Raw genomic sequence first — 27,163 nt, forward strand, 5'->3', positions numbered from 1 at the left:
CCAGGAAAATAACCTCTCACTCAATGTCACCCCAAAAAAAGGAGCTGATCGTGGACTTCAGGAAACAGCAGAGGGAGCACCCCCCTATCCACTTTGACGGGACCGCAGTGGAGAAGGTGGAAAGTTTCAAGTTCCTCGGCGTACACATCACTGACAAACTGAAATGGTCAACCCACACAGACAGTGTGGTGAAGAAGGTGCAACAGAACATCTGTTGTTCTGTTGCACCTTCTTCACCACACTGTCTGTGTTGGCTTGGCACCTAAAACCCTTACAAACTTTTACAGATACACAATTGAGAGCATCCTGGTGGGCTGACCGCCTGGTACGGAAACTCCACTGCCCGCAACCGCAGGGCTAATCAGAGGGTGGTGCGGTCTGCCCAACGCATCACCGGGGGAAAACCACCTGCCCTCCTGGACACCTACAGCACCCAATGTCACAGGAATGCCAAAAATATCATTAAGGACAACAACCACCTGAGCCACTGCCTGTTCACCCCGTTAGATGGGGGAAGGCGAGGTCAATACAGGTGCATCAAATCTGGGACTGAGAGCCTGAAAAACAGCTTCTATATCAAGGCCATCAGACTGTTAAATAGCCACCAGTAGCACCTAAGAGGTTGCTGCCATATATACATAGACTTGAAATCACTGGCCACTTTAATAGCGGAATACTAGTCCCTTTAATAGTGTTTACATATTTTGCATTACTCATCTCATATGTATACTGTTTTATATTATATTCTACTGTATCTTAGTCTATGCCGCTCTGACATTACTCGTCCAAATATTTATATATTCTTAATTCCATTCCTTTACTTTAGGTTTGTGTGTATTGTTTGTAATGTTGTGAAATTGTTAGATACCACTTGTTCGATATTACTGCACTGTTGGCTCTAGAAACATAAGCATTTCGCTACACCCGCACTAACATCTGCTATTCACGTGTATGTGACCAACAAAATTTGTTTTGATTTGATTCAAAGAATGTTTTAATACATTTCATTTGAATTTATAATTCAAGTTTATCATTAAAATATTAACATGACTAATATACTCTCTTGTATCTGTCTTTACAATAAAGAATTAAGTGTACCTATTTGCCAACCAAGGTGTCCCAATTTGCCAGTATCAACTGAAAAAAATGTGGTCTCAGGACAATGAGACCACAACAATGATGACACAACAGTGGTAGGCCTGATCACTGACAACAATGAGACAGCCTATAGGGAGGAGGTCAGAGACCTGACCATGTGGTGCAAGGACAACAACCTCTCCCTCAACGTGATCAAGACAAAGGAGATGATTGTGGACTACAGGAAAAAGAGGACCGAGCAGACCCCCATTCTCATCGACGTGGCTGTAGTGGAGCAGGTTGAGAGCTGCAAGTTCCTTGGCGTCCACATCAACAACAGACTAACATGGTCCAAGCACACCAAGACCGTCATGAAGAGGGCACGACAAAACCTATTCCCCCTCAGGAGACTGAAAAGATTTGTCATGGGTCCTCAGATCCTCAAAAGGTTCTACAGCTGCACCATCAAGAGCATTCTGACGGGTTGCATCACTGCCTGGTATGGCAACTGCTCGGCCTCCGACTGCAAGGCACAACAGAGGTTAGTGTGAACGGCCCAGTACATCACTGGGGCCAAGCTTCCTGCCATCCAGGACCTCTATACCAGGCGGTGTCAGAGGAAGGCCCTAAAAATCGTCAAAGACTCCAGCCACCCTAGTCATAGACTGTTCTCTCTGCTACCATACGGCAAGAGGTACCGGAGCGCCAAGTATTAGTCCAAGAGGCTTCTAAACAGCTTCTACCCCCAAGCCATAAGACTTCTGAACAGCTAATCAAATGGCTACCCAGACTATTTGCTACCCCACCCCCCATGCTGCTACTCTCTGTTATTATCTATGCATAGCCACTTTAACAACCCTACCTGCATGTACAGAATTATCTCAATTACCTCGACACTTGTGCCCCCCTGCACATTGACACACTGATTCTGTACAAATACCCCCTGTATATGGCCCCACTATTGTTATTCACTGCTGCTCTTTAATGATTTGTTTTTCTTATCTCTTTAATTTTTCTTAATTTTTCTTTTTTTAGGTAGTTTCTTAAGACTGCATCATTGATTAAAGGGTTGTAAGTAAGCATTTCACTGTAAGGTTGTATTCGAAGCATGTGAAAAATACAATTTGATTTAATTTATCATTGCTAGACAGCCATTTTCAAGTCTTGCCATAGATTTTCAAGCCAATTTAAGTCAAAACTGTAATTAGGCCACTCTGGAACATTCAATGTTATCTTGGTTAGCAACTCTTGTGATTTAGGTCATTATCCTGTTATTGCTGAAACGTGAATTTGTCTCCCTCTGTCTGTTGGAAAGCACACTGAACAAGGTTTTCCTATTGGATTTTTCCTGCTGTATTCATTTTCTTTTTATCCCAAAAAACTCCATAGTCCTTGCGATGTCAAGCATATGCATAACATGATGCAGCCACCACCATGTTTGAAAATATGAAGAGTGGTACTCGGTGATGTGTGGTGTTGGATTTGCTCCAAAGATAACGCTTTGTATTCAGGACAAAAAGTTAATTTCTTTGCCACATTTTTTTGCAGTGACATATTTTGTTGTTGTTTTGGCCCCGTACTCCAGCACTTTGGATTTGAAATGATACAATGGGGTTACTATGAGGTTACTACAAAGTCCCCCCAGTTTAGGGAACCAAAAGTATTGGGACAAATTCACTTATTTGTGTATTAAAGTAGTCAAAAGTGTTGTGTTTGGTCCCATATTCCAAGCACACAATAATTACATGAAGCTTGTGACTACAAATTTGTTGGATGCATTTGCTGTTTGTTTTGGTTGTTTCAAATAATTTTGTGCCCAATAAAAAAATAATGGTAAATAATCTATTGTGTCATGTGTCACTTTTATTGTAAATAAGAATATAATATGTTTCTAAACACTTATGCATTAATGTGGATGCTACCCTGATTATGGATAATTCTGAAAGAAAATCATGAATATTGATGATTGAGAAAGTTATAGAGGCATAAATATCATATATAATTTGTATGCCTGTAGTTCATTATTCACAATTCATTCAGGATTATCCATAATCATGTTAGCATCCACATGAATGTAGAAGTGTGATGTGGGCTGGTGTGGCTGAAATGCCTGGGCTGAATTTTTGTCCCAGTCTGCCCCTGGTAGCATTGCATCACAAACAATAGGCTACATTACAAAAGTTACAAATGTAACATTGTAAATGTAATATTGCATTTCAGTCTAGACGGGAGTGGAAACAATGGAACAAATGTGGCATCCCCTAATGCTAGACAGAGTAGTAACGTTAGACTTCATATATACAGTCATTGGTAGTAGCCTATAAAATAGCTAGCTCCTCCAGTCCAGCGTGTATGTGTAGAATGTCAATAGACTTCCCGAGGTCAAAGCGCATTTGTTGTTTACCATTTAATTAACGCAGGAATTTAATAAACGATTTGTTGTATTCCTCGTCGTCACCCCTGCACCGTTGAACCACGTGATCTTGCTGATGATGATGATGATGACGACACATGAATTTAGCCTAGTCCGCTTCCTACTTCCTTATCCTGGCTTGGTTCTCTGCTTCATCAACCTTTCTTGCGATAAAAATACAAAATGTCCCACCAAACGGGCATACAAGGTAGCTATTTCATTTAAGTTATATTGTCGCTATCTTAGCATGATTGAACTGTATACATCTTAATTGAAAAATCTGTTTTTAATCGATGTGCAATGTTTTACTATTTATGTACTGTAGTACAGTAACGTTAAGTACTAGCTAGCGACGGTAGCTAGCTCGCAACTATCTGTCATAATTGATTTGATGCTCTGCTAAAAAGTAGCAACGGTAGTTATGTAGCTAGGTGTCCTAAAAGAACCGTGTATGCTTGTCTGCTTCTACTCGAGTAAAAAAATAACATTTTGGCTTGGGCAACGCCTTCATTGAAACATCTGGCACTCAAATGTAACAGACATTTACATTTAAAAAATGAGCTGACAAATAGCCTAAACCAAAGTATCTGAGTGCTGTCAACCCAATGACAGATACCAATATTGTATTTTTAATTTGCACAATTATTGAAATATTTATGCAAGTGATACTGTGTGTGTGTGTGTGTGTGTGTGTGTGTGTGTGTGTGTGTGTGGTTTTGACAAAAACTAAATGTATGTATCACAAGGGGAAGGGGGGTATGGATGTTGGTACGCAGACCCACGAGCCACTGTGGCCCCTTATGAGCAATTTCCAAATGCCTGAAGGTACCACGTTCATCTTTACAAACAATCGTACACAAGTATAAACACCATGGGACCACACAGCTGTCATTCCGCTCATGAAGGAGACACGTTCTGTCTCCTAGAGATTAATGTACTTTGGTGCGAAAAGTGCAAATCAATCCCAGAACAACAGCAAAGGACCTTGTGGAGATGCTGGAGGAAATCTCTACTCAGATCACTGAGTATCTATATCCACAGTAAAACGAGTCCTATATCGGGTGATTTGCTGCAGTAGGGACTGGTGCACTTCACAAAATATATGGCATCATGAGGATGGAAAATTATGTGGATATATTGAAGCAACATTTCAAGACATCAGTTAGGAAGTTAAAACTTGGTCGCAAATGGGTCTTCCAAAACTTCCATAGTTGTGGCAAAATGGCATAAAGACAACAAAGTCAAGGTATTGGAGTGGCCTTCACAAAGCCCTGGCCTCAATCCTATAGAACATTTGTGGGCAGAACTGAAAAAGTGTGTGCGAGCAAGGAGGCCTACAAACCTGACTCAGTTACACCAGCTCTGTCAGCAGGAATGGGCCAAAATTCACCTAACTTATTGTGGGAAGCTTGTGGAAAGCTACCAAATATTAATTGAGTGTATTTAAACTTCTGACCCAATGGGAATGTGATGAAAGAAATATAAAAGCTGAAATAAATCATTCTCTCTACTATTATTCTGGCATTTCACATTCTTAAAATAAAGTGGTGATCCTAACTGACCAAAGACAGGATTAAATGTCAGGAATTGTGAAAAACTGAGTTTAAATATATTTGGCGATGGTGTATGTAAACTTCCGACTTTAACTGTATATGTTGACCAAACTTCTGTGGCAAAGATTGTTTTAAATAGATAAGGCTGAAGATAATTACATGGTTTGGTCTTTGGAAGGTTTTAACATAGGTTTAACAGCTTGAAAATTTTCTTTAAGCCCAATTTCAGTGATGAGGCTTCTACTATGAAACATCCATATTAGAACACATTGCACGTTTGTGCCGATACCAAACTCACTCCCCCACTGTTTTTTTAGCTGGTAACGACGTGAAGGACATCTTTGCCAGTGCGAGGTGTGGAGACCAATATCGACTCTTAAAGATTGTGATTGAGGATGGTAAGAAGTGTTTGTTTTACTGATCTGACCATAAACATCTAATGTTTGTCACCAAGGCTGTCTCTCAAGGATATATTACAGATATTTTTTTAGAATTAAAACAGTTTCTGAAATGTTGGAAAGCACAGAGAGATTCTATTCACCAAAATGATGTTTTCACTTTGAATCTTCAGCCACTAAATTCTGATAATATTTGTGTTACAGAGCAGCTAGCTTTGGGCGAGACCAGGCAAGCATCAAAGACATGGGACCAAGAGTATGACTCGTTAGTCCTGCCTCTACTACAGGACGACCTGCCATCTTATATCCTGTACCGACTGGACTCCTCCAACAACCAGGGCTATGAGTGGATCTTCATGGCCTGGTCACCTGACCACTCTCCTGTAAGCAACTCCTCTCACACAGAGATGTCAGCTTCCGTTTGCTAATTATGTTGCACGTTCATGTCAATGACAAGTCTCTTCATGCTCACGACAGACCCGTAGCAAACATGTTTTATTACTGATTGTTGTTGGTTATATGTAGTTTGTACTTAAGTGCAAATGTGACATTTAACTTTTTGACCACCTCTTGATACAGATAACATCACAACTGTTGCAAATTGATGTAATGGCAGAGACTGAAAGGAATTTAGCATTACCAGATTGAATGAGTTGGCACAATTGAGGCAGATAAATGAATGATGCACAGACAAGGAGAGAAATGTGCCCTGGCCTGCACTGGCTGTACCAGTCTGAATAACATGGGGCAGAGACTAGAGACCGAGGGAGTACTGACTGCATCCTACTCTAGCAGACAGGGCTCGACATTCCTACCCACTATCCGTAGGCTGAGAGCCACAGGTCCAGGCTTGTCTGGAAAGCTGCAGAGGTTTCAAAACACTTGCACATGTTCTAAGACTGAGTACAGTTACATGTACACCAGAGTTTCCAATAGCTGGCTTTTGGAAGAATTGAATTTTTTTTGAAAAGCTGATAAATAATATTGGCACTGGCCAATTGTCTGGGAGAAGAAATAAAGTCCCATTGCGAAATAATAATACTCTTTAGTCTATTCATTGATGGAAATAGCAGTTTATGTAAATACATTTGACTGGTCATGCATTCCGGTCTGTGGGTTAATTTGCATAATTTAGTGGAATTGAATTGGTGCGTGTATATTCATTAAATCTTGGTTACTGACTTGCCTAGTTAAATAAAGGTTAAATAAAAATATATATAAATGTAAATATCACACATGCACAGTATACAGAATCAAAGCCTTTGAGCAGAAAATCTGTCAGTCAGCGCTTTTATAAGCCCAATCATTGTGCAACAATTCTAAATGCAATCCTGTGTTAAAAATAGTTTTTGGGCAAAGATTAAAAATAGCTACTATTTTTATTTCCCAACTGGTAATTGAAGCATGCTTCCCATTTACTTGCCTTTCAAATGCATAAGCAACGGAAGGCAGGCTTCATCATCGCGTCACACACCACTTTGGAAACGTATAGCATGTCCATAAGGCTAGGGGAAACTGAGCTTTCCCTAAGTAAATTGAATTAAATTGCCAAAATTATATAGCCTAATTAGCCTACTCATGTCTATACAGAGCTAAATAAAATAATTCAAACCATACTACTGAAGCATGATTAGGATACAGTGGATCATTACCTTCCCCTAGCCTTAAAACATGAATAAGTTGTTTTAAATCGCATTGCCTAAAGTCGGAAGGAAAGGCAGCATGCTCAATTTGGGCAACGTGTGTGGCAAATACCAAATAGATGATTGCTGAGTTGAGACTGTCAGTGAAAAGTAGAGACCCAACCAGGTGTATCGCAATATTTCTAAATTAAATCGCGGGAAAACATTGTTTGGAAAGCAAATAGTTATTGCTTTAAAGAGAAGACAATGAAAATACTATAATCTGTCTTTTAGTTATCAAAATTGTAACTTAATTGAGCGAACAACAGTAGGCCTATAGCCTATCTTATTGGCACCAGCGGAGAGCATCGGCCATACCTCCGGTGAGTACGCAGTTCACATTCACTCTTTATCGTTGAGTCAGTGGCACTTAAAAGTCTGTTTTTGGACAATAATTTCCTCCAGTTTAGATGGACGTCATATTCTATTCGTGTCTCCCCTTTTCGTAGGCCTATTATATGGACAACGTGGTTTTTATTGGTCTGTTTGTCAGTGTCAGCAGAGTAGGCTACCCTATAATTTGTTGTTTTAAGAAATTAAGATTCTGCTAATGTCTCCGTTCATATAAAGTGTAGTAGCATTGCATGAAATGTGTATTTCCCATGCAAAGAAATAAGAAATGTATCTGATATAGCCTATAGTCCAGGCTTCTACGCTATAAGTGCTCAGCCATGCAAAAAACGGTCTTTTTTGCGAACAGTGATTTAGTTATATTTACAGTGCATTCGGAAGGTATTCAGCCTTATTCTGAAATGATGAGGAAACTTCTATTTAATCCAATCTATACTCAATACCCCATAATGACAAAGTGATTAAAATTAAAATAAAAAGTTTACAAATTCGTTAAAAATAATAAAACAGAAATACCTTATTTACATAGGTATTCAGACCCTTTGCTATGCTACTCAAAATTGAGCTCAGGTGCATCCTGTTTCCATTGAACATCATTGAGATGTTTCTACAACTTGATGGGGGTCCACCTGTGGTAAATTCAATTGGACATGATTTGGAAAGGTACACACCTGTCTATATAAGTTCCCACAGTTTACAGTGCATGTCAGAGCAAAAACCAAGCTATGAGGTCGAAGGAATTGTCTGTAGAGCTCTGAGACAGGATTGTGTCGAGGCACAGATATGGGGAAAGGTACCAAAAAATGTCTGCAGCATTGAAGGTCCCCAAGAAAGCAGTGGCCTCCATCATTCTTAAATGGAAAAAGTTTGGAACTACCTAGAGCTGGCCGCCCGGCCAAACTGATCAATTGGGGGAGAAGGGCCTTGGTCAGGAAGGTGACCAAGAACCCGATGACAAAGCTCCAGAGTTCCTATGTGGAGATGGGAAAACCTTCTAGAAGAACAACCATCTCTGTAGCACTCCACCAATCAGGCGTTTATGGTAGAGTGGCCACACGGAAGCCACTCCTCAGTTAAAGGCACATGACTGCACGCTTGGAGTTTGCCAAAAATCACCTATAGGACTTTGACCATGAGAAACAAGATTCTCTGGTCTGATGAAACCAAAATTGAACTATTTGGCCTGAATTCCAAGCGTCACATCTGGAGGAAATCTGGCACCATCCCTACGGTGAAGCATGGTGGTGGCAGCAGCATGCTGTGGGGATGTTTTTCTGCGGCAGGGACTGGGAGACTAGTCAGGATCGAGGGAAAGATGAACAGAGCTAAATACAGAGAGATCCTTGATGAAAACCTTCTCCAGAGCTCTCAGGACCTCAGACTGGGGTGAATGTCCACCTTCCAACAGGACAACGGCCCTAAGCACACAGCCAAGACAACGCCGGAGTGGCTTTGGGACAAGTCTCTGAATGTCCTTGAGTGGTCAGCCAGAGCCCGTACTTGAACCCGATCTAAAATCTCTGGAGAGACCCTAAAAATAGCTGTGCAGCAACGATCCCCATCCAACCTGACAGAGCTTGAGAGGATCTGAAAATGTTCTTCCTTAAACTAGAAACTCACCCGCCGCCTATGCATAGGCTAATGATTTTACTCTTCGCTACTCGTCTTGTTGGCTGAGGAAAAGTGAATGTGGACAGTTATTCTAACATCTTCAAAGTGGGCGGTAAGGACACGTCATTGCATCCTCGATTTGCATGTTTTGTTACAAATAATTACCATAATGTAAAGGTGATTTCTGTCATTCTGAACACCGTGGGTGGATACGCTAATCAGGGTACGCACCCAATGCATATGGGTCTGGGAAATTTCTCAATTGTCCGGTGCCACCTTTTCAACGGAAACCCTGATGCACACAATACTCACGATTTATTGTGGATAGTCAAATTAATATAATACTTTCATTAAAATGTTTACATGCTTTTCAAGAATAATGATTTCCCTAATAGTCCTGTTTACATGGACACATCTGAAATCAGGTCACTTGATGCAGAACTTTGGCAATCAAAATAAATGTTATAACACAGCGACCATACTATTTTTGTGAAGCAAATTTTATTCTGAGTTCGGACATATAAAGTTTGTGTGAACTACTTCTAAGATGCATACGTTCAGTTGTTCTGAACTCACAGCACTCGCGCTAAAGAGCGAGGCTTGCTCGGTTGTTGCTCACACATGCGCAGATCAAATACATCGCTGGAACGTGAATTAAGGTGTTCACATGTCCTAATAATTCAAAAGATTTCACAGAACACCAGGTATTTTAATCGGCGTATGCTTACTTCGATTTTGATTTTACTCCAATTTGAGATACTGTTAACATTACTATTGCATAATCTGGCAAATGCCATAATCAGTTTAATATAGAAATGATTAGTGTGCATGTAAAAGTACTCACTGAAACATCCAAATGGGATGCATTTATTTAGTGTTTATCCAGGCACAGTTTACTCTCCTATGGGGAAAAAGAATGGGGGCTTATGTTGCGGCAGCAAGATAAGAATCAGAAATCAATAAAAAACATTAATAAAATCACTGAATGTCATTGAGTTCTAGAAAGTGGATAGTATAGTTAAATGTAAACAGACTGCTTTTCCAGTACCCTTTGTATTCACTAATACATTCTATTTCTAACAGGTGCGACATAAGATGTTATACGCTGCTACCAGGGCCACACTAAAGAAGGAATTTGGTGGGGGGCTTATCAAAGATGAGCTCTTTGGCACTACAAAGGTTGGTTAGATTATCTGTATTGGCCTAGATTGTGTTGTGAAATCCTCTTATGCCTTTCTGAAATGAACTTTGAAGATCAGATTTTCTGTCTGCTTTGTCATTCAGGTTGTTGTAATGGAAATATGGAAATAATTTTATATCACAAACCCCCGAGGTGCCTTATTGCTGTTATAAACTGGTTACTAACGTAATTAGGGCAGTAAAACTAAACGTTTTGTCATACCCATGGTATACGGTCTGATATAGCATGGCTGTCGGCCAATAAGCATTCAGGACTCGAACCACCCAGTTTATAATAGTGTATATAAAAGGCTAACTGGTATGTGACCCTCTCTCCCCTCCTGATTATCCCCACTCCCCCAGGAGGATGTGTCTCTGAGTGGCTACAAGAAGTACCTGGTGACCAAGGCCGCACCACTACCACTCACTGCTGCTGAGGAGGAACTGAGACAGATCAAACTCAGTGAGGTACACACACACAGAGAACAGTATTCACACTTCCTGTGATGTTTAAAAGTGATTCTGTGCAAAAGTAATTCTGTTGGTTGAAAGTGTCATTGTTAAATGGGTGTCGATTCAAACCTTTAAGCTTTGAAACCAATACATCTAGACAAATTTCTCTTAATAGTGGGAGTGATTCTGAGCAACTCATAGCAACATGTACGGTAAACTCATAGCATATGCTTTGAATTGTGTTCAATCCAAAAGACAGTCTTGAATATTATTGACTGCTGGTGATACCTAACCCCCATAAGACCACAAGGTCAGCAATACAGCTGTGCAAAATGCCGAACTGGCACTAAGAGTCACTGGATAGGTCCTGTGATTCATTAGAACTACAGGAAGTTGGCAGATGGACAACTAACCGCAGCACGTAGCCTAGCGGTTAAGAGCGTTAGGCCAGTAACCGAAAGGTTGCTGGTTCGAATGCCCTTCTGCCCTCGAGCAAGGCAGTTAACCTCCAACCGAAACGATTCCCTGGGCTCCAATGACGCGGACATCGATTAAGGCAGCCCACACACCTGATTCAGAGGGGTTGGTTTAAATGCGGTAGACACATTTTAGTTGAATGCATTCAGTTGTACAACTGACTAGGTATCCCCTTTGTCTATTTCCCCTGTATGGGTCGAGACTCATAGCTATATAAATAGGTGTTTTTTGTGTGTAAAAAAAAAAAAAGTCACAATGCACTGTAAGCAATAGGATGTTGTTGTTGAGATCTCCCACTAAATACACTGGTCTTGAACTAAAATTTTCTGTATAGTCAGCCTACACGAGGGGCCACCTTTGAAAGTTGATGAATGATCATTCATTTGCATTGATACTTTGCAATAATTCTGTCCAGGAAAGCACTTGGACAAGGTCACACCACTGCCTGGGCTTGGCTCCACTGATAAGATCAGGGTAAATTGTTATGTGATAGCCAGTGCTTGACTTGCTACGAACAATGAAGCTTGTCAAGTTTGCTTTTCTCTTGGTAGTTGTGAGATGTGATTAACCAAAGAGAAAGTAACACACAGTGGCTCATGATTCCAACCAAACCAAAGTCAGCCTTCTTAAAGAGGAAACAACCTAGTTGCTGTCACTGTCTGACATGAACAACAATCTTCAACTCTGTATAAGGAAGTGGTCTGAGAAGCATTCAGTCACACTCCTAAATACAACCAATAAAAAGCTAGACAGGTGAAAACAGGCTAGCATTTCTCCCATAAATTTCTTAACAAATTATAGTTTTGGCAAGTCGATTGGGACATCTACTTTGTGCACGACACAAGTAATTTTTCCAACAATTGTTTACAGACAGATTATTTCACTTATAATTCACTGTATCACAATTATAGTGGGTCAGAAGTTTACATACACTAAGTTGACTGTGCCTTTAAATAGCTTGGAAAATTCCAGAAAATGGTGTCATGGCTATAGAAGCTTCTGATAGGCTAATTGACATAATTTGATTCAATTGGAGGTGTACCTGTGAATGTATTTCAAGGCCTACCTTCAAACTCAGTGCCTCTGCTTGACATCATGGGAAAATCAAAAGAAATCAGCCAAGACCTCAGGAAAAAAAAATTGTAGACCTCCACAAGTCTGATTCATCCTTGGGAGCAATTTCCAAACACCTGAAGGTACCACGTTCATCTATACAAACAATAGTACGCAAGTATAAACACCATGGGACCATGCAGCCGTCATACCGCTCAGGAAGGAGACGCGGTCTGTCTCCTAGAGATGAACGTACTTTGGTTGAAAAGTGCAAATCAATCCCAGAACAACAGCAAAGGACTTTGTGAAGATGCTGGAGGAAACGGGTACAAAGTATTTATATCCACAGTAAAACGAGTCCTATATTGACATATCCTGAAAGGCTGCTCAGCAAGGAAGAAGCCACTGCTCCAAAACCGCCATAAAAAACCCAGAATATAGTTTGCAACTGCACATGGGGACAAAGATTGTACTATTTGGAAAAATGTCCTCTGGTCTGATGAAACAAAAATAGAACTGTTTGGCCATAATGACCATCGTTATGTTTGGAGGAGAAAGGGGAGGCTTGCAAGCCGAAGAACACCATCCCAACTGTGAACCACGGGGGTGGCAGCATCATGTTGTGGGGTTGCTTTACTGCGGGAGGGACTGGTGCGTTTCACAAAATAGATGGCATCATGAGGTTGGAAAATTATGTGGATATATTGAAGCAACATCTCAAGACATCAGTCAGGAAGTTAAAGCCTGGTCGCAAATGGGTCTTTCAAATGGACAATGACCCCAAGCATACTTCCAAAGTTGTGGCAAAATGGCTTAAGGACAACAAAGTCAAGGTATTGGAGTGGCCTTCACAAAGCCCTGACCTCAATCCTATAGAAAATTTGTGGGCAGAACTGAAAAAGCGTGTGAGAGCAAGGAGGCCTACAAACCTGGCAGAACTGAAAAAGCGTGTGAGAGCAAGGAGGTCTACAAACCTGACTCCATTACACCAGCTCTGTCAGGAGGAATGGGCCAAAATTCACCCAACTTATTGCAGTAAGCTTGTGGAAGGCTACCCAAAACGTTTGACCCAAGTTAAACAATTTAAAGGCAATGCTACCAAATACTAATTCAGGCTATGTAAACTTCTGACCCACTGGGAATGTGATGAAAGAAATATAAAAGCTGAAATAAATCATTCTCTCTACTATTATTCTGACATTTCACATTCTTAAAATAAAGTGGTGATCCTAACTGACCTAAAACAGGGATTTGTTTTACTTTATTAAATGTCAGGAATTGTGAACAACTGAGTTTTTAAATGTATTTGGCTAAGGTGTATGTAAACTTCCGACTTCAACTGTATTTATCATTTATGTGCCTGGAGAGAGAGAGACTGCCTTGACTAAATTGATGGATAAACCCCACAATCCTTCTGGGCCATGAGGTGGGTGCACTGCTGCTCAATCATGTGTACACGACAGAGCCTCTAATTCCGAGGGAACCATTAGGGCTCTAAAAATAGGTGCAATCCATCAGTATCATCCCCTTCCATTTCCAGTCTTTAAGGTGATTTTATCATCACTCCTGTCTCTCCTGTCCAGAAATAGAAACATCAGCCACATCAGTCATTATCCCCAATGTGGAGAATCTGAACAGGAGGAAGTAAGGAAGTAAATGTTCTGGATTTGTTTGCCTCATATCTACTTCATATTAATTTAAGGTGGCCAGTTCTCCTCAAAGGGACTTCCTGGTTAAATCAAATATTGATGGAATCACTAGCACTACCACTAGCGAGCTGTGTGCTGACTATGGTAAAGGTTAAGTTGTCTTACGTCGTTTTCTCTGTGTTGTGTTCAGGTGCAGACTGACATCAGTGTAGACACCAAGCAGCAGACACTGCAGGGGGTGGCGTTCCCCATGCATGGAGACGCGTTCGAGGCGCTCAAACGATTCAGAGACAAGCAAGTCAACTACGTACAACTTGTAAGTACTTCTCTTCCTCTGTCGCTTTTCCAGGTGAGTCAGTTGAGAACAAGTTCTGTTCCTCTTTTATCCTCAGGCTTCTCTGTAGACTGTCAAAGGAATTTTGGAGTCAGGAGTTCTATTGAGAACAGTACGATGTGGTTCTTCTTTGTTTACCAAAGTGTCATTGTGTCAGTTCTCATTGAAATTCAAGGGCTTGTGTCACAAGATCACATTTGGGGACAAAGGCATAATTGTGACACGTCGAACCGGCTCTGCCTTTTTCTCATAATGGGCATGTTATCAAAAGAGCTATTCAATAAATCACACAAAGATGAAATGACATTTTATTAGAGCGTAATTGTCCGACTCATATCTGGTTAATTCATAGTACGGTTTCATATCTACTCTCGATAGGAAATAGACTTTGCCAAAGAACTCATTAGGTTGTCTAACACTGAACCAACCGAGGTGAAAGACCTGCCCAAGAGGATCCCCACAGAGTCTGCTCGCTATCACTTCTTCCGCTACAATCATTCCCACGAGGGAGACTACCTGGAGTCCACAGGTGAATATATTTACATTCACTGTTTTCACAAAGAACAATAGAAGAGAACCAACTGAAGACACCAAGCACCGCTGTCATCATACCTATATACAAAATACATCTTTCATATTTACTGCATTGTATATCTGTGATTGTGATGAGACATCCTCCATTGTTATTTTTCCTTTTGCAGTGTTCATTTATTCCATGCCGGGGTACAAGTGCAGCATCAAAGAGAGGATGCTCTATTCCAGTTGCAAAAATCCCCTGGTGGACATGGTGGAGAACAACATGCAAATTGACATTTTGAAGAAGGTAAGGACGAAAGATCAAACAATTGGTGTTAACACCAATACAAGTGTTCCATGTGTCTTAGGGTTCATTTAAAAAAGTCAGTAGGTTGAGTTCAGGTTAATTTCGTTTCAATTCAGGATGTAAACTGGCACTATTATTACATTTTTTTCTCAATGCGTTTACTTCCTAAATTTACTGAATTTATATGGAATTGACTCCAACCCTGGTTTGGTTAACAGTCCAACGCCTCACTATTCGTGTGTGACTGTTCATAGCTCGAGATTGAAAGTGGGGAAGAGCTGACTGGTGATTTCCTGTATGAGGAAGTCCATCCCAAGCAGCACGCACACAAGCAGGCCTTTGCCAAGCCCAAGGGCCCCGCTGGGAAGAAGGGAGGACGCCGCATCACCAGACCGCCCGGAGATGGAGAAGAGGATGACTAAACAGACCCACACGCTCCATAATGGAACATTCCAAGTGATGGAAGGAAAGATTATTTGAAACAACCTCTTGTAAAAAATAAATAAAATAAAATAAAAAAACTTCTAAACCCTCGAAACTCACCCAGAGACTGAACTATGCACGCCAATGGACAACTGAGCTGAAACACACTTGAGAATGTCCATTTGTAGCCTGCGATTCATTCAAAGTATTTTACTGAGCTATTCAGAGGTTAGAACAAGTTAAGTAAGAAAGGTTTTTACACTGTTGCCGAGAATAAAAAAATATGTTAGTGCGACTAATGTGAATTGTGCCAATGTGACGAATCCTCCATGAGTTGAGTTCACATGCTTGCAATCATTCCTTGCATTCCTCTTAGATCAATGCCAATTTGTTATGTGTTTCCTGTACCTAAAGTTGATCAAATGTCTCCATCAATATGTGGGCACAGCTATGAAGAGGTCCAAACTCCACTTAAAGATGTAATATTGGCTCCTGTCATTTTTCTTCTTTTAAAAAAAATATTGGAACATTTCTTTTTTGATAACTGTGGTTTACATAAAACACATCTGCTGAGAAATGTATTTTTCTATGCAAGTGCTGTACATGTTGTAGGTGTTCTGCTCTGTCTGTGATGAAAAGGTATTGTCTGTACTGATCTGTCTATCTATAGTGTCAATGAGGGTCACGTAACGGAGAGAACAGGGGCTTCCACTATTTCATAGCTCTGATTAGCATTCGAGGAAGCTAAGTATGCTACTGTGCCAGCTCCTATGGTGTGAATGCAGGGTGGGAGTCCCAGAGACAGTGATTCCAAATGGAATTTCTTTCTGCCACAGTCACTTGCCTACTGATTTATTGTATGGCAAATCACTAGTTTAACACCTCATCTTCGGACAAGGGAATACACTCTCATGAGAACTGTCTTGTTTGTTCTTAAGTTGTTTATTTTTCTTAAAACAGCTGCTTTTTAAAAAGGAAAATAAAAATATTTACGTCAAACATACAGTATGCTCTGATTTTCCATATATATATATATTTTAAAAATGCTGTTTATTCCTAAAGCAAAAAAAAAAATACAGAAGACTTTGTAAAAATGTTGGTCACTGCTCTAGAGCAAAGTAACCTTGTTTAAGGAAAAAGTGTGAGGCAAGGGGTCATCTCCCATGTTGTCTGCTTCCCTCTCAGGCCCCAGCTGTTCTAGTGAAATGCTTTTGACAACATCTTCAAGCTCCGTCAGGACCTATTAAAATATTTACATTATTTCAATGCGATAAAGACAATTAAGCACATAGTAGTAAGCGTTGGCTCCCAGCTATAACTAAGAAGCACAAAGTACCCATTGATAAACCAGTGGAGACAGTACTGTCAACTAAAGTGCTAGCAACTCTACTGGCATCACACACCTCTTTTGTCAGTGGCTGTTTGTTCTTTCTGTCATTGAGACAGCATCCTCTTGTCCTCCAGGGCCATTCCTTCCTCATCTATCTCATCCTTCATGTTCATCTGTGACAGTCATAACAAATCATACCAATCAACAGCAGCAACACATCCTTCAGCTACTGCTTGCAGTGGTAACTACACTGACAGATGAGATATACAACACTGTCTGCCATCTACTGTATACTGTACAAATGTGGCCTTATGCTCAACAGGGAGCGAAGAGTAGAAACTAAGTGATGCTGCGTAATTAGCTTTTTGATTGACACTGCATAGTAAATACAAAAAGTGAAATATTTTCTTTCTTCAGATCATATGCATTCATCCCACTGTATGATGAAGACAGACGAGTACTAAAGAGAAAGCTTCCATTGTTCTGCTTGCTCACCAGGAACATAGGATCACAATTTTCATCAACTGGCAGGACTCCAGACAATATTTCTAGCAACACCTGTGAATGACAGAGACCTTAGATTAACCACCTGGCTGGCTCCGGCTCTAGCCAACAACAGCCCTCTATTACTCTTCATTAATAATATAGCAGGCTATGTCTAGATACTGTACGCTACTGTTCCCAGGGTTCAGGCTGAACACTCACAGTAGCTGTTGGTTTATGATGAGGTTCAATCAGTTCAACACACAGAAGACCTGACCTCATATTGGACTGCTGACAGTAGAGTACATAGTTTATGTCATACAGTACTGTTTCCACACTTTCCATTATGAGCCTCCATCAACATTTACCAACATGCTTTATTTATCATTGAGGAGCAGTAACCTTTCATTTGTTGGTATTTCATTTGAAATGAATTGGCTGGTAGAAGGGCACAGGTGCATGTTTCAGTGCAGTTCTCCCGATTGACACAGTGGTCTAAGGCACTATTGCAGTGCTAGAGGCGTGTCACAACTGGACGTGATCGGGAGTCCCATAGGGCGACGCACAATTGGCCCAGCGTCGTACGGGTTAGGGGAGGGTTTGGCCGGGGTAGTTCTTAACTGACTTGGATAGTTAAACAAAAAATAAAACAATTCTCACTTAAGGATCCAACAATTGTGTGTCAGTAGGTTTTGTAGTCTGGCACTGAGGTAAACCGCTGAACTTGCAATTCAGTTTTATGAGTTTGACTTACGTTGCAGTTTCATCATCAATTCAATATTGTTGTCACTGTATCTTCTGGGTTATATTTAGGTATTTAAAGTGATAGTGTGAAAGGCTTGACCTGTTTGGCATAATGTTTAGGGGTGTAGCCACATGAGGTGCTTTCTCAATTGCTTGTCATTGTCGTCATATGGAGGAGACCAAGGCGCAGCGTGGTAAGCGTATATACTTCTTTAATGAAAGAAAGAACAATGAACAAACTATACAAAACAAACCGTGACGCTAATATGGCTAGTGCAGACAGGCAACTAAACATAGAATAAGAACCCACAAACTACCCAAGGAATATGGCTACCTAAATATGGTCCCCAATCAGACAACGATAAACAGCTGCCTCTGATTGAGAACCAAATCAAATCAAATTTATTTGTCACATACACATGGTTAGCAGATGTTAATGCGAGTGTAGCGAAATGCTTGTGCTTCTAGTTCCGACAATGCAGTAATAACCAACAAGTAATCTAACTAACAATTCCAAAACTACTACCTTATAGACACAAGTGTAAGGGGATAAAGAATATGTACATAAAGATATATGAATGAGTGATGGTACAGAGCGGCATAGGCAAGATACAGTAGATGGTATTGAGTACAGTATATACATATGAGATGAGTATGTAAACAAAGTGGCATAGTTAAAGTGGCTAGTGATACATGTATTACATAAAGATGCAGTAGATGATATACAGTACAGTATATACGTATACCTATGAGATGAATAATGTAGGGTATGTAAACATTATATTAGGTAGCATTGTTTAAAGTGGCTAGTGATATATTTTACATCATTTCCCATCAATTCCCATTATTAAAGTGGCTGGAGTTGAGTCAGTGTGTTGGCAGCAGCCACTCAATGTTTGTGGTGGCTGTTTAACAGTCTGATGGCCTTGAGATAGAAGCTGTTTTTCAGTCTCTCGGTCCCAGCTTTGATGCACCTGTACTGACCTCGCCTTCTGGATGATAGCGGGGTGAACAGGCAGTGGCTCGGGTGGTTGTTGTCCTTGATGATCTTTATGGCCTTCCTGTGACATCGGGTGGTGTAGGTGTCCTGGAGGGCAGGTAGTTTGCCCCTGGTGATGCGTTGTGCAGACCTCACTACCCTCTGGAGAGCCTTACGGTTGTGGGCGGAGCAGTTGCCGTACCAGGCGGTGATACAGCCCGACAGGATGCTCTCGATTGTGCATCTTTAGAAGTTAATGAGTGCTTTTGGTGACAAGCTGAATTTCTTCAGCCTCCTGAGGTTGAAGAGGCGCTGCTGCGCCTTCTTCACGATGCTGTCTGTGTGGGTGGACCAATTCAGTTTGTCTGTGATGTGTACGCCGAGGAACTTAAAACTTGCTACCCTCTCTACTACTGTTCCATCGATGTGGATAGGTGGGTGTTCCCTCTGCTGTTCCCTGAAGTCCACAATCATCTCCTTAGTTTTGTTGACGTTGAGTGTAAGGTTGTTTTCCTGACACCACACTCCGAGGGCCCTCACCTCCTCCCTGTAGGCCGTCTCGTCGTTGTTGGTAATCAAGCCTACCACTGTTGTGTCGTCCGCAAACTTGATGATTGAGTTGGAGGCGTGCGTGGCCACGCAGTCGTGGGTGAACAGGGAATACAGGAGAGGGCTCAGAACGCACCCTTGTGGGGCCCCAGTGTTGAGGATCAGCGGGGTGGAGATGTTGTTGCCTACCCTCACCACTTGGGGGCGGCCCGTCAGGAAGTCCAGTACCCAGTTGCACAGGGCGGGGTCGAGACCCAGGGTCTCGAGCTTGATGACGAGCTTGGAGGGCACTATGGTGTTAAATGCCGAGCTGTAGTCGTTGAACAGCATTCTCACATAGGTATTCCTCTTGTCCAGATGGGTTAGGGCAGTGTGCAGTGTGGTTGAGATTGCATCGTTATTTAAAGTTATTTAGTCTGCCTGGGAGCAAGACATCCTGGTCCGTGACTGGGCTGGTTTTCTTTTTGTAATCCGTGATTGACTGTAGACCCTGCCACATACCTCTTGTGTCTGAGCCGTTGAATTGAGATTCTACTTTGTCTCTATACTGACGCTTAGCTTGTTTGATTGCCTTGCGGAGGGAATAGCTACACTGTTTGTATTCGGTCATGTTTCCGGTCACCTTGCCCTGATTAAAAGCAGTGGTTCGCGCTTTCAGTTTCACGCGAATGCTGCCATCAATCCATGGTTTCTGGTTTGGGAATGTTTTAATCGTTGCTATGGGAACGACATCTTCAACGCACATTCTAATGAACTCGCTCACCGAATCAGCGTATTCGTCAATGTTGTTGTTTGATGCAATACGAAACATATCCCAGTCCACGTGATGGAAGCTGTCTTGGAGTGTGGAATCAGATTGGTCGGACCAGCGTTGAACAGACCTCAGCGCGGGAGCTTCTTGTTTTAGTTTCTGTCTGTAGGCAGGGATCAACAAAATGGAGTCATGGTCAGCTTTTCCGAAAGGAGAGCGGGGCAGGGCCTTATATGCGTCGCGGAAGTTAGAATAGCAATGATCCAAGGTTTTTCCAGCCCTGGTTGCGCAATCAATATGCTGATACAATTTAGGGAGTCTTGTTTTCAGATTAGCCTTGTTAAAATCCCCAGCTACAATAAATGCAGCATCATGATATACGGATTCCAGTTTGCAAAGAGTCAAATAAAGTTCGTTCAGAGCCATCGATGTGTCTGCTTGGGGGGGAATATATACGGCTGTGATTATAATCGAAGAGAATTCCCTTGGTAGATAATGCGGTCGACATTTGATTGTGAGGAATTCTAAATCAGGTGAACAGAAGGACTTGAGTTCCTGTATGTTGTTGTGACCACACCACGTCTCGTTAACCATGAAGCATACGCCCCCGCCCCTCTTCTTACCAGAAAGATGTTTGTTTCTGTCAGCACGATGCGTGGAGAAACCAGCTGGCTGCACCGACTCCGATAGCGTCTCTCCAGTGAGCCATGTTTCCGTGAAGCAAAGAACGTTACAGTCTCTGAAGTCCCTCTGGAATGCTACCCTTGCTCGGATTTCATCAACCTTGTTGTCAAGAGACTGGACATTGGCGAGAAGAATGCTAGGGAGTGGTGCACGATGTGCCCATCTCCGGAGTCTGACCAGAAGACCGCTTCGTTTCCCCCTCTTACGAAGGCAACCATAAACATATAAACACCTAGACTTACAAAAACCCCTAGACATACAAAAAACCCTAGACAATACAAAACTAAACAAACCACCCTCGTCACACTCTGACCTAACCAAAATAATAAAGAAAACAAAGATAACTAAGGTCAGGGTGTGACAGACATGTAGTGTCACTCAGGTGATATTCAAATCAGTGCTGGTGTGGATTTTCACACAACATTGTATAATGTCTTCATATTGTGTTAGTTCCATAGATGTGTGTTGGTGTAAAGTACAACGTACCACCCAAAAACTGTTTGATTAGGTTTTTTCGGTCATCACTGTCGAAGACGACCGCATGGCCGAGGCCCGTGTCAGCCCAAAGTCAGAGATTTTCGGCACAAGTGCTTTATCCAGAAAAATATTTCTGCAGCCAGACACTTATGTTTAGAACTCATGAATAACTACTATTGAGACTGATATGACAAGGTTGTCTGTCTATGGTTTTTAAGTGGATCTGTCGCACATCCGACCCTAGTTGAGGTGAAGGGGATAAAGAGTAACGCTGAAATAAAAAGGTCTGGATTAATACACCATTTAAAATGTATTTTGTCATGCTCTGATGAAGGTCTGATGACCAAAACTCAGCCTAAATAAATTGAAAATTGTGCATTGATCCTGAGTGTGCGGAGACTCATTTTCATGTCTGACTATGATTCAAATGTCAAATATTTGATCAAGTGGCATAAGAAAGGCATTTATTAAAAACTTCCAGTTACCTCTTGTCATCTCCGTGGACATGGTTGCTGCTGTGCAGATAATCCAAGCCTCTGGCTGTTCCCAAGGCGGTCAGACATCTGTACCAGGACATAGGAGGACTACGGTCCTACAACCACACAAACATATTCATCCTAAAGAGAAAGCACCTGTAAAACATCTCTCTTCCAAAATCAATTTTATTTAATTGATTATGTACAAATGAAGGTAGCTACAATCAAAAAGATATGTCGATATTGTACAGTGTGTATGCTTACCAAGCAAGCCAGCCGGTCTGGCAACGACCCATTAGACATGTAAGCATACACAAAACAAGGGTGATTATGTCTACCAGGTTTTCATGTTTCAACCTGTGGAACAAGAAGCCTATCATCAAATAAACAGTAGTCCTTTCTTCAAACCATAAAGACAATTCAAGCTAAATCAAATCTAGTAATATCCATTCAATCTAAAACCGATATCTGGACAGCTCCTAAGTAAAAGCCATTCTCGCAGGACATTTCTCTGTTGATTTTATTACAGTAGAGAGCCATTAAGTTGCCTTATTGAGATATTGAGCACACACTAGCTATTGCTTCTGTTAAAGAAATAGAGCTGCAATGGTTATGAAATGGTCAGACAGTAGGTCAGCTAGTTTATAAGGACTCCCTACAATAGGACAATGGAAGAGCAGAAGATAGACACTTATGCCATAAGAATTTGGACCTCTTGAATGAACTGAACATTTTTTTATATTTTTTAATATTTTTTTCACCTTTATTTAACCAGATAGGCTTGTTGAGAACAAGTTCTCATTTGCAACTGCGACCTGGCCAAGAGAAAGCATAGAAATTCGACACATACAACAACACAAAGTTACACATGGAATAAACAAAACATAGTCAATAATATAGCAGAACAAAAGAAAACAAAAGTCTATGTACAGTGAGTGTAAATGAGGTAAGATAAGGGAGTTAAGGCAATAAATAGGCCATGGTGGAGAAGTAATTACAATATAGCAATTTAAACACTGGAATGGTAGATGTGCGGTAGATGAATGTGCAAGTAGAGATACTGGGGTGCAAAGGAGCAAGATAAATAAATAAATACTGTATGGGGATGAGGTAGGTAGATAGATGGGCTGTTTACAGATGGGCTATGTACAGGTGCAGTGATCTGTGAGCTGCTCTGACAGCTAGTGCTTAAAGCTAGTGAAGGAGATATGAGTCTCCAGCTTCAGAGATTGTGAGATGTCTTCCATCTAAAAGAGTAAGAAACAGAAGTTTTAGTAACCTTTTAGCATGTGCTGTTTAATTAAATCATACACACACTGAATACACCAAAAATGAACCCTAACATTAAGAACACCTTTATCAAGGGCACTTAAATATTTTGTCTTGCCCATTCAACCTCTGAATGGCATGCATACACAATCCATGTCTCAATTATCTAAAGGTGTAAAAATCCTTCTTTAACTTGTCTCTTCCCCTTCATCTACACTGATTGAAGTGGATTTAACAAGTGACATCAATAAGGGATCATAGCTTTCACCTGGATTCACCTGGTCAGTCTATGTCACGGAAAGAGCAGGTGTTTTTAATGTTTTGTATACTCTGCACAATATGAATAGTGTTATTGCCACAGATAATATTGGCACCTACTGAGAGTAGTTTCTTCACTGCCACAGGTTTACCATTGATGAGGCCTTTGTAGACCGTTACAAAGCTGCTCTCACCAAGGCCAGTGAGTGGAAAGAAAGCCTTAGAAAACCTGAGAATCAATGGATTATTAACCTGTTCATAAGGGACAGTCTTGGCATACTACCATCGTTTCTTTGAGGTAAATGCTTCCATCTACTGGATATTGTGTGCATTGCGACACATTTCTGAACAGGATCAAACGATCAGTCAAATTTCACTCAACACAATCTATAATAGCTTCTTGTCACCACATCTATGTAATTAAACCACCAGTAAAATAACCTATAATCTATATAACCCCATGTATTACTATGTTTTGGGCGCTCATAACACCTCAAGTGGTTATAACACATGCATATGAAAGTCATACAACATTAGTCCAAACCTGAAGTGTCATTGGGTTCTTCGACCTCCTGCTGCTCTGAGGTGCTGTCTGGAAGTGGCTGTTCCTCTGTCCTTCCCAAGGTTCTGGTTTCAGTGTTGTTTACTGTCTCTTTTCCCCCAGGAGACACAGGTGGCTGGGATGTGGCTGGGGGATGGTTGAGCGGAGGTTTTTTATGTTTGGGTGAAATCATAGATAAGAAATCTATACAAGACGATCAAAACCAGCGAGTGGAATAGACAGTCAATACAAGCTCTTTGATGAAACACACACGTTGACCGTAGCATACCCGGTAGCAGAATACTGGCTGCAGCCATTAACCTGTGGCTCATCAAGATGCCACCTCTCCCACAGTGCTGTTAGATGTCCCCCAGCTTTAAATCTCCTGTCATTTGAAGGTAGGTTCAAGAATAGAGTAGACCATGACCGGAACAACCAAAAACCAGCATCTGATGAATACAATGCTAATGTTGCAATGTAACAGACAGCTTTGACAGAAGGTAACAATTTTGTCATGAAAGATGACAACTTTGGTGTCACTCCTATCAGTGAAGTACTGTAGATGACCAGCACATGACCTTAAATGCGAGTACCTGAGAGTACTTCGGCTCCCCTGTGGGTTTGTGTATAGAAACAAGAACGTCTTTCCAGCTCTCTTGAGGGTCCAAGAAGTCTGAGAATTTTCGTTGAACCCCATAGTGGAGGTTCCGAATAAATGTAGCTGACTTTATTGTATTGTTCATCCTGGAAAATAATGATCACACATGTTGGTTGGACAGTTCCTTTTTACATGAGATGGTTCACTTCAAAGGCAAGCGTTACAATGTCATGTTACAATTTTGCAAACTCATGGAGTAGAAATCTAAATAATTTATTTCCTTGTTCATTGAGGTACTCTTTAAAAAAAATTGCAATATCCCTAAAGTGTAACATTATAGGCTCACCATGTGACATGGTTTCACATTCATCATTACTGTAGCATGTAGGTTAACATCAGTGCCCTCTTGTGGGGAATCTTGCAATATCTGCAGGGATTTTAAAGTTCCACTATTCTCCACCAGTATAGTATAGAAGACAGACTTTCCATTCCTGTATCTGATATTAATGTTGGAAGCATACAAGTCAAGACGCTGTTGTGATTAGGTCCAGAGGTGAAATAACCATGACAGAATGCTGTGCATGCTTGCTCTTTGATTGTTAATTGGAAGTTAGTGAGACTAATTATCTCTCTCTTTATAAGCAGTACCTGATCTGTTTATGGCCTGCTAGTTGCTTTTTGCTCTGAGTGTGTTGGTTGAGGATTTATGATCAGTTACACATGCTGATGCTGGGTTCTGGTAGCCTGGCAGGGTGGCTGGCTGGCTTGATGGATGACTGGAGTTGTGGGTGGGTAGGTCTGCCTGGTAGGTTGTATGGCTGACTGGGTGGTTGAGAGTGAAGGAGAGGCCCAGGGTCCACTCTGTAGATGGAATAGATGAGATGTTGTGCTGTGCATATGATTCATAGCCTCAGTGTCTGGTTATGAACCTTGTGGTTGATTTGATATGTGGAAGTACAATCATAACTTGACTGTGACCCTGAGGCCACAGGGCCACCCATGGCCACCTATGAATACAGATGTATGTACTTTACCCATACTGATAGGACAGAGAAATACTGACATGCTCTACTCTGTTTACTAAGCCTGCATAAGGGACCAAGTGACACTCTCCGTTGTCAACACTGTATTTGTATCTGTTCCCACAGGGGCCATAATTATTTCTACGACACCTCAGAGAGACTACTACTGATTACATCTACCAACAATAACTCATATGAGGACTGAATTAACAATGAAAACCATCCATGTGTAAAATTGTTTTTTTATTTATTTGTATTTTCTATGAAACAACATAATTTAAACCATTAACAAAATGGCGGAAGCCGAAAATGTGGGTCTCTCATAGAGGCCTTCCTTGACAAAATACAACACGTTTATGAGTTCATTGTTCTGGGTTTGTTTGCTGTGTACTATATATTCAAGAGCGTGTGTGTGTGTGTGTGTGTGTGTGTGTGTGTGTGTGCGTGCGTGCGTGCGTGCGTGCGTGCGTGCGTGCGTGCGTGCGTGCGAGGTTGCAACCAACTAGGTGTGTTGTTTGGAATGTAAAGATATTGCATTATGCCTGAGAGACCTTCAAAGGAGTTCCATGTTTGACAGGGGTGTGCAACTGACAAGCAGCCCTCAGATTAGTGCTCTGAGTTAGACGGCCCTCACACCTGCACACAGGGCCCTCAGAGTAGAGCTCTGTGTCAGACGGCCCTCACACCTGCACACAGGACCCCTTTGAAGTCCCTAACTGTCTCCTGTGTTTTTCCCCAAGGATCTCACTACCGTTCACATGCAAAGTCCCAGATGCTGGGAGTAAGGCCAGCTCTGGTTTCTTCTTTGTGTTAATTCTTGGAGCAGAGTGAGAGAGGTAGACAGGGAGAGAGAGAGACAGAGGAAGAGGGAGAAATGGGGAAAGATGAAGAGAGGAAGAGATAAACAACAGAGAGAGAGAGAGAGAGAGAGAGAGAGAGAGAGAGAGAGAGTGAGTAGTGGGACTCAGTCTGGGTCCAGAGCAGGGTTCTAATTCACAGTGACCAAAAGCCTGAGGAGAGGACAGGGGGAACTCTAAGGAGAGAGGAGGGAGACTCTGGGGCAATGAGCATAGCCTTGTTATTGACAGCAGACAGGCTTTCTGCCCAATGCCCATGAAATGAGATGGAAACTGAGCTGCAGTTCCTAACCCTCTGCCAAATGTATGACCACATTAGAGATACATACTGTATTTCCCACAGATCACACATACCAACAAAGAATTTGAAAACAAATCAAACATTGATAAACTCCCAATTCTGTTAGGTGAAATATTGCAATTGTGCAATCATAGCAGCAAGATTTGTGGCCCGTTGCCATAAGAAAAGGGCAACAAGTGGAGCACAAACAACATTGTAAATACCACCAATATTTATCTGTTTATTTATCTTCCCCTATTATTCATACTACAACTATTTGCACATTGATAAAACCCTGTACATAGCTGATAACATAACACTTGAAATGTCCATCTTTTTTAAACCTTTTTGAGTGCAATATTTACTGTTAAATTCTCATTTTTGTTGAT

The 27,163-nt window shown here is 41.4% G+C and overlaps 1 protein-coding gene and 1 pseudogene across 1 annotated transcript; one reads left to right on the forward strand and one right to left on the reverse strand.

Annotated features, from left to right (window-relative positions):
• The first annotated feature begins 3,561 nt into the window (after positions 1-3,561).
• LOC112252237 (twinfilin-1) lies at positions 3,562-16,479 on the forward strand. The gene is made up of 9 exons (XM_024423300.2): positions 3,562-3,698; positions 5,361-5,441; positions 5,646-5,824; positions 10,169-10,264; positions 10,628-10,732; positions 14,087-14,212; positions 14,609-14,759; positions 14,932-15,053; positions 15,308-16,479. The coding sequence occupies exons 1-9, from the start codon at positions 3,674-3,676 to the stop codon at positions 15,473-15,475; spliced, it is 1,053 nt and encodes a 350-aa protein (XP_024279068.1). The 5' UTR covers positions 3,562-3,673; the 3' UTR covers positions 15,476-16,479.
• On the reverse strand, positions 15,504-24,760 carry LOC112253281 (annotated as a pseudogene).
• Between the last annotated feature and the right edge of the window lie 2,403 nt (positions 24,761-27,163).

The sequence above is a fragment of the Oncorhynchus tshawytscha genome, linkage group LG06, assembly GCF_018296145.1.
Source record: "Oncorhynchus tshawytscha isolate Ot180627B linkage group LG06, Otsh_v2.0, whole genome shotgun sequence".
In the NCBI taxonomy this organism is placed as follows: domain Eukaryota; kingdom Metazoa; phylum Chordata; class Actinopteri; order Salmoniformes; family Salmonidae; genus Oncorhynchus; species Oncorhynchus tshawytscha.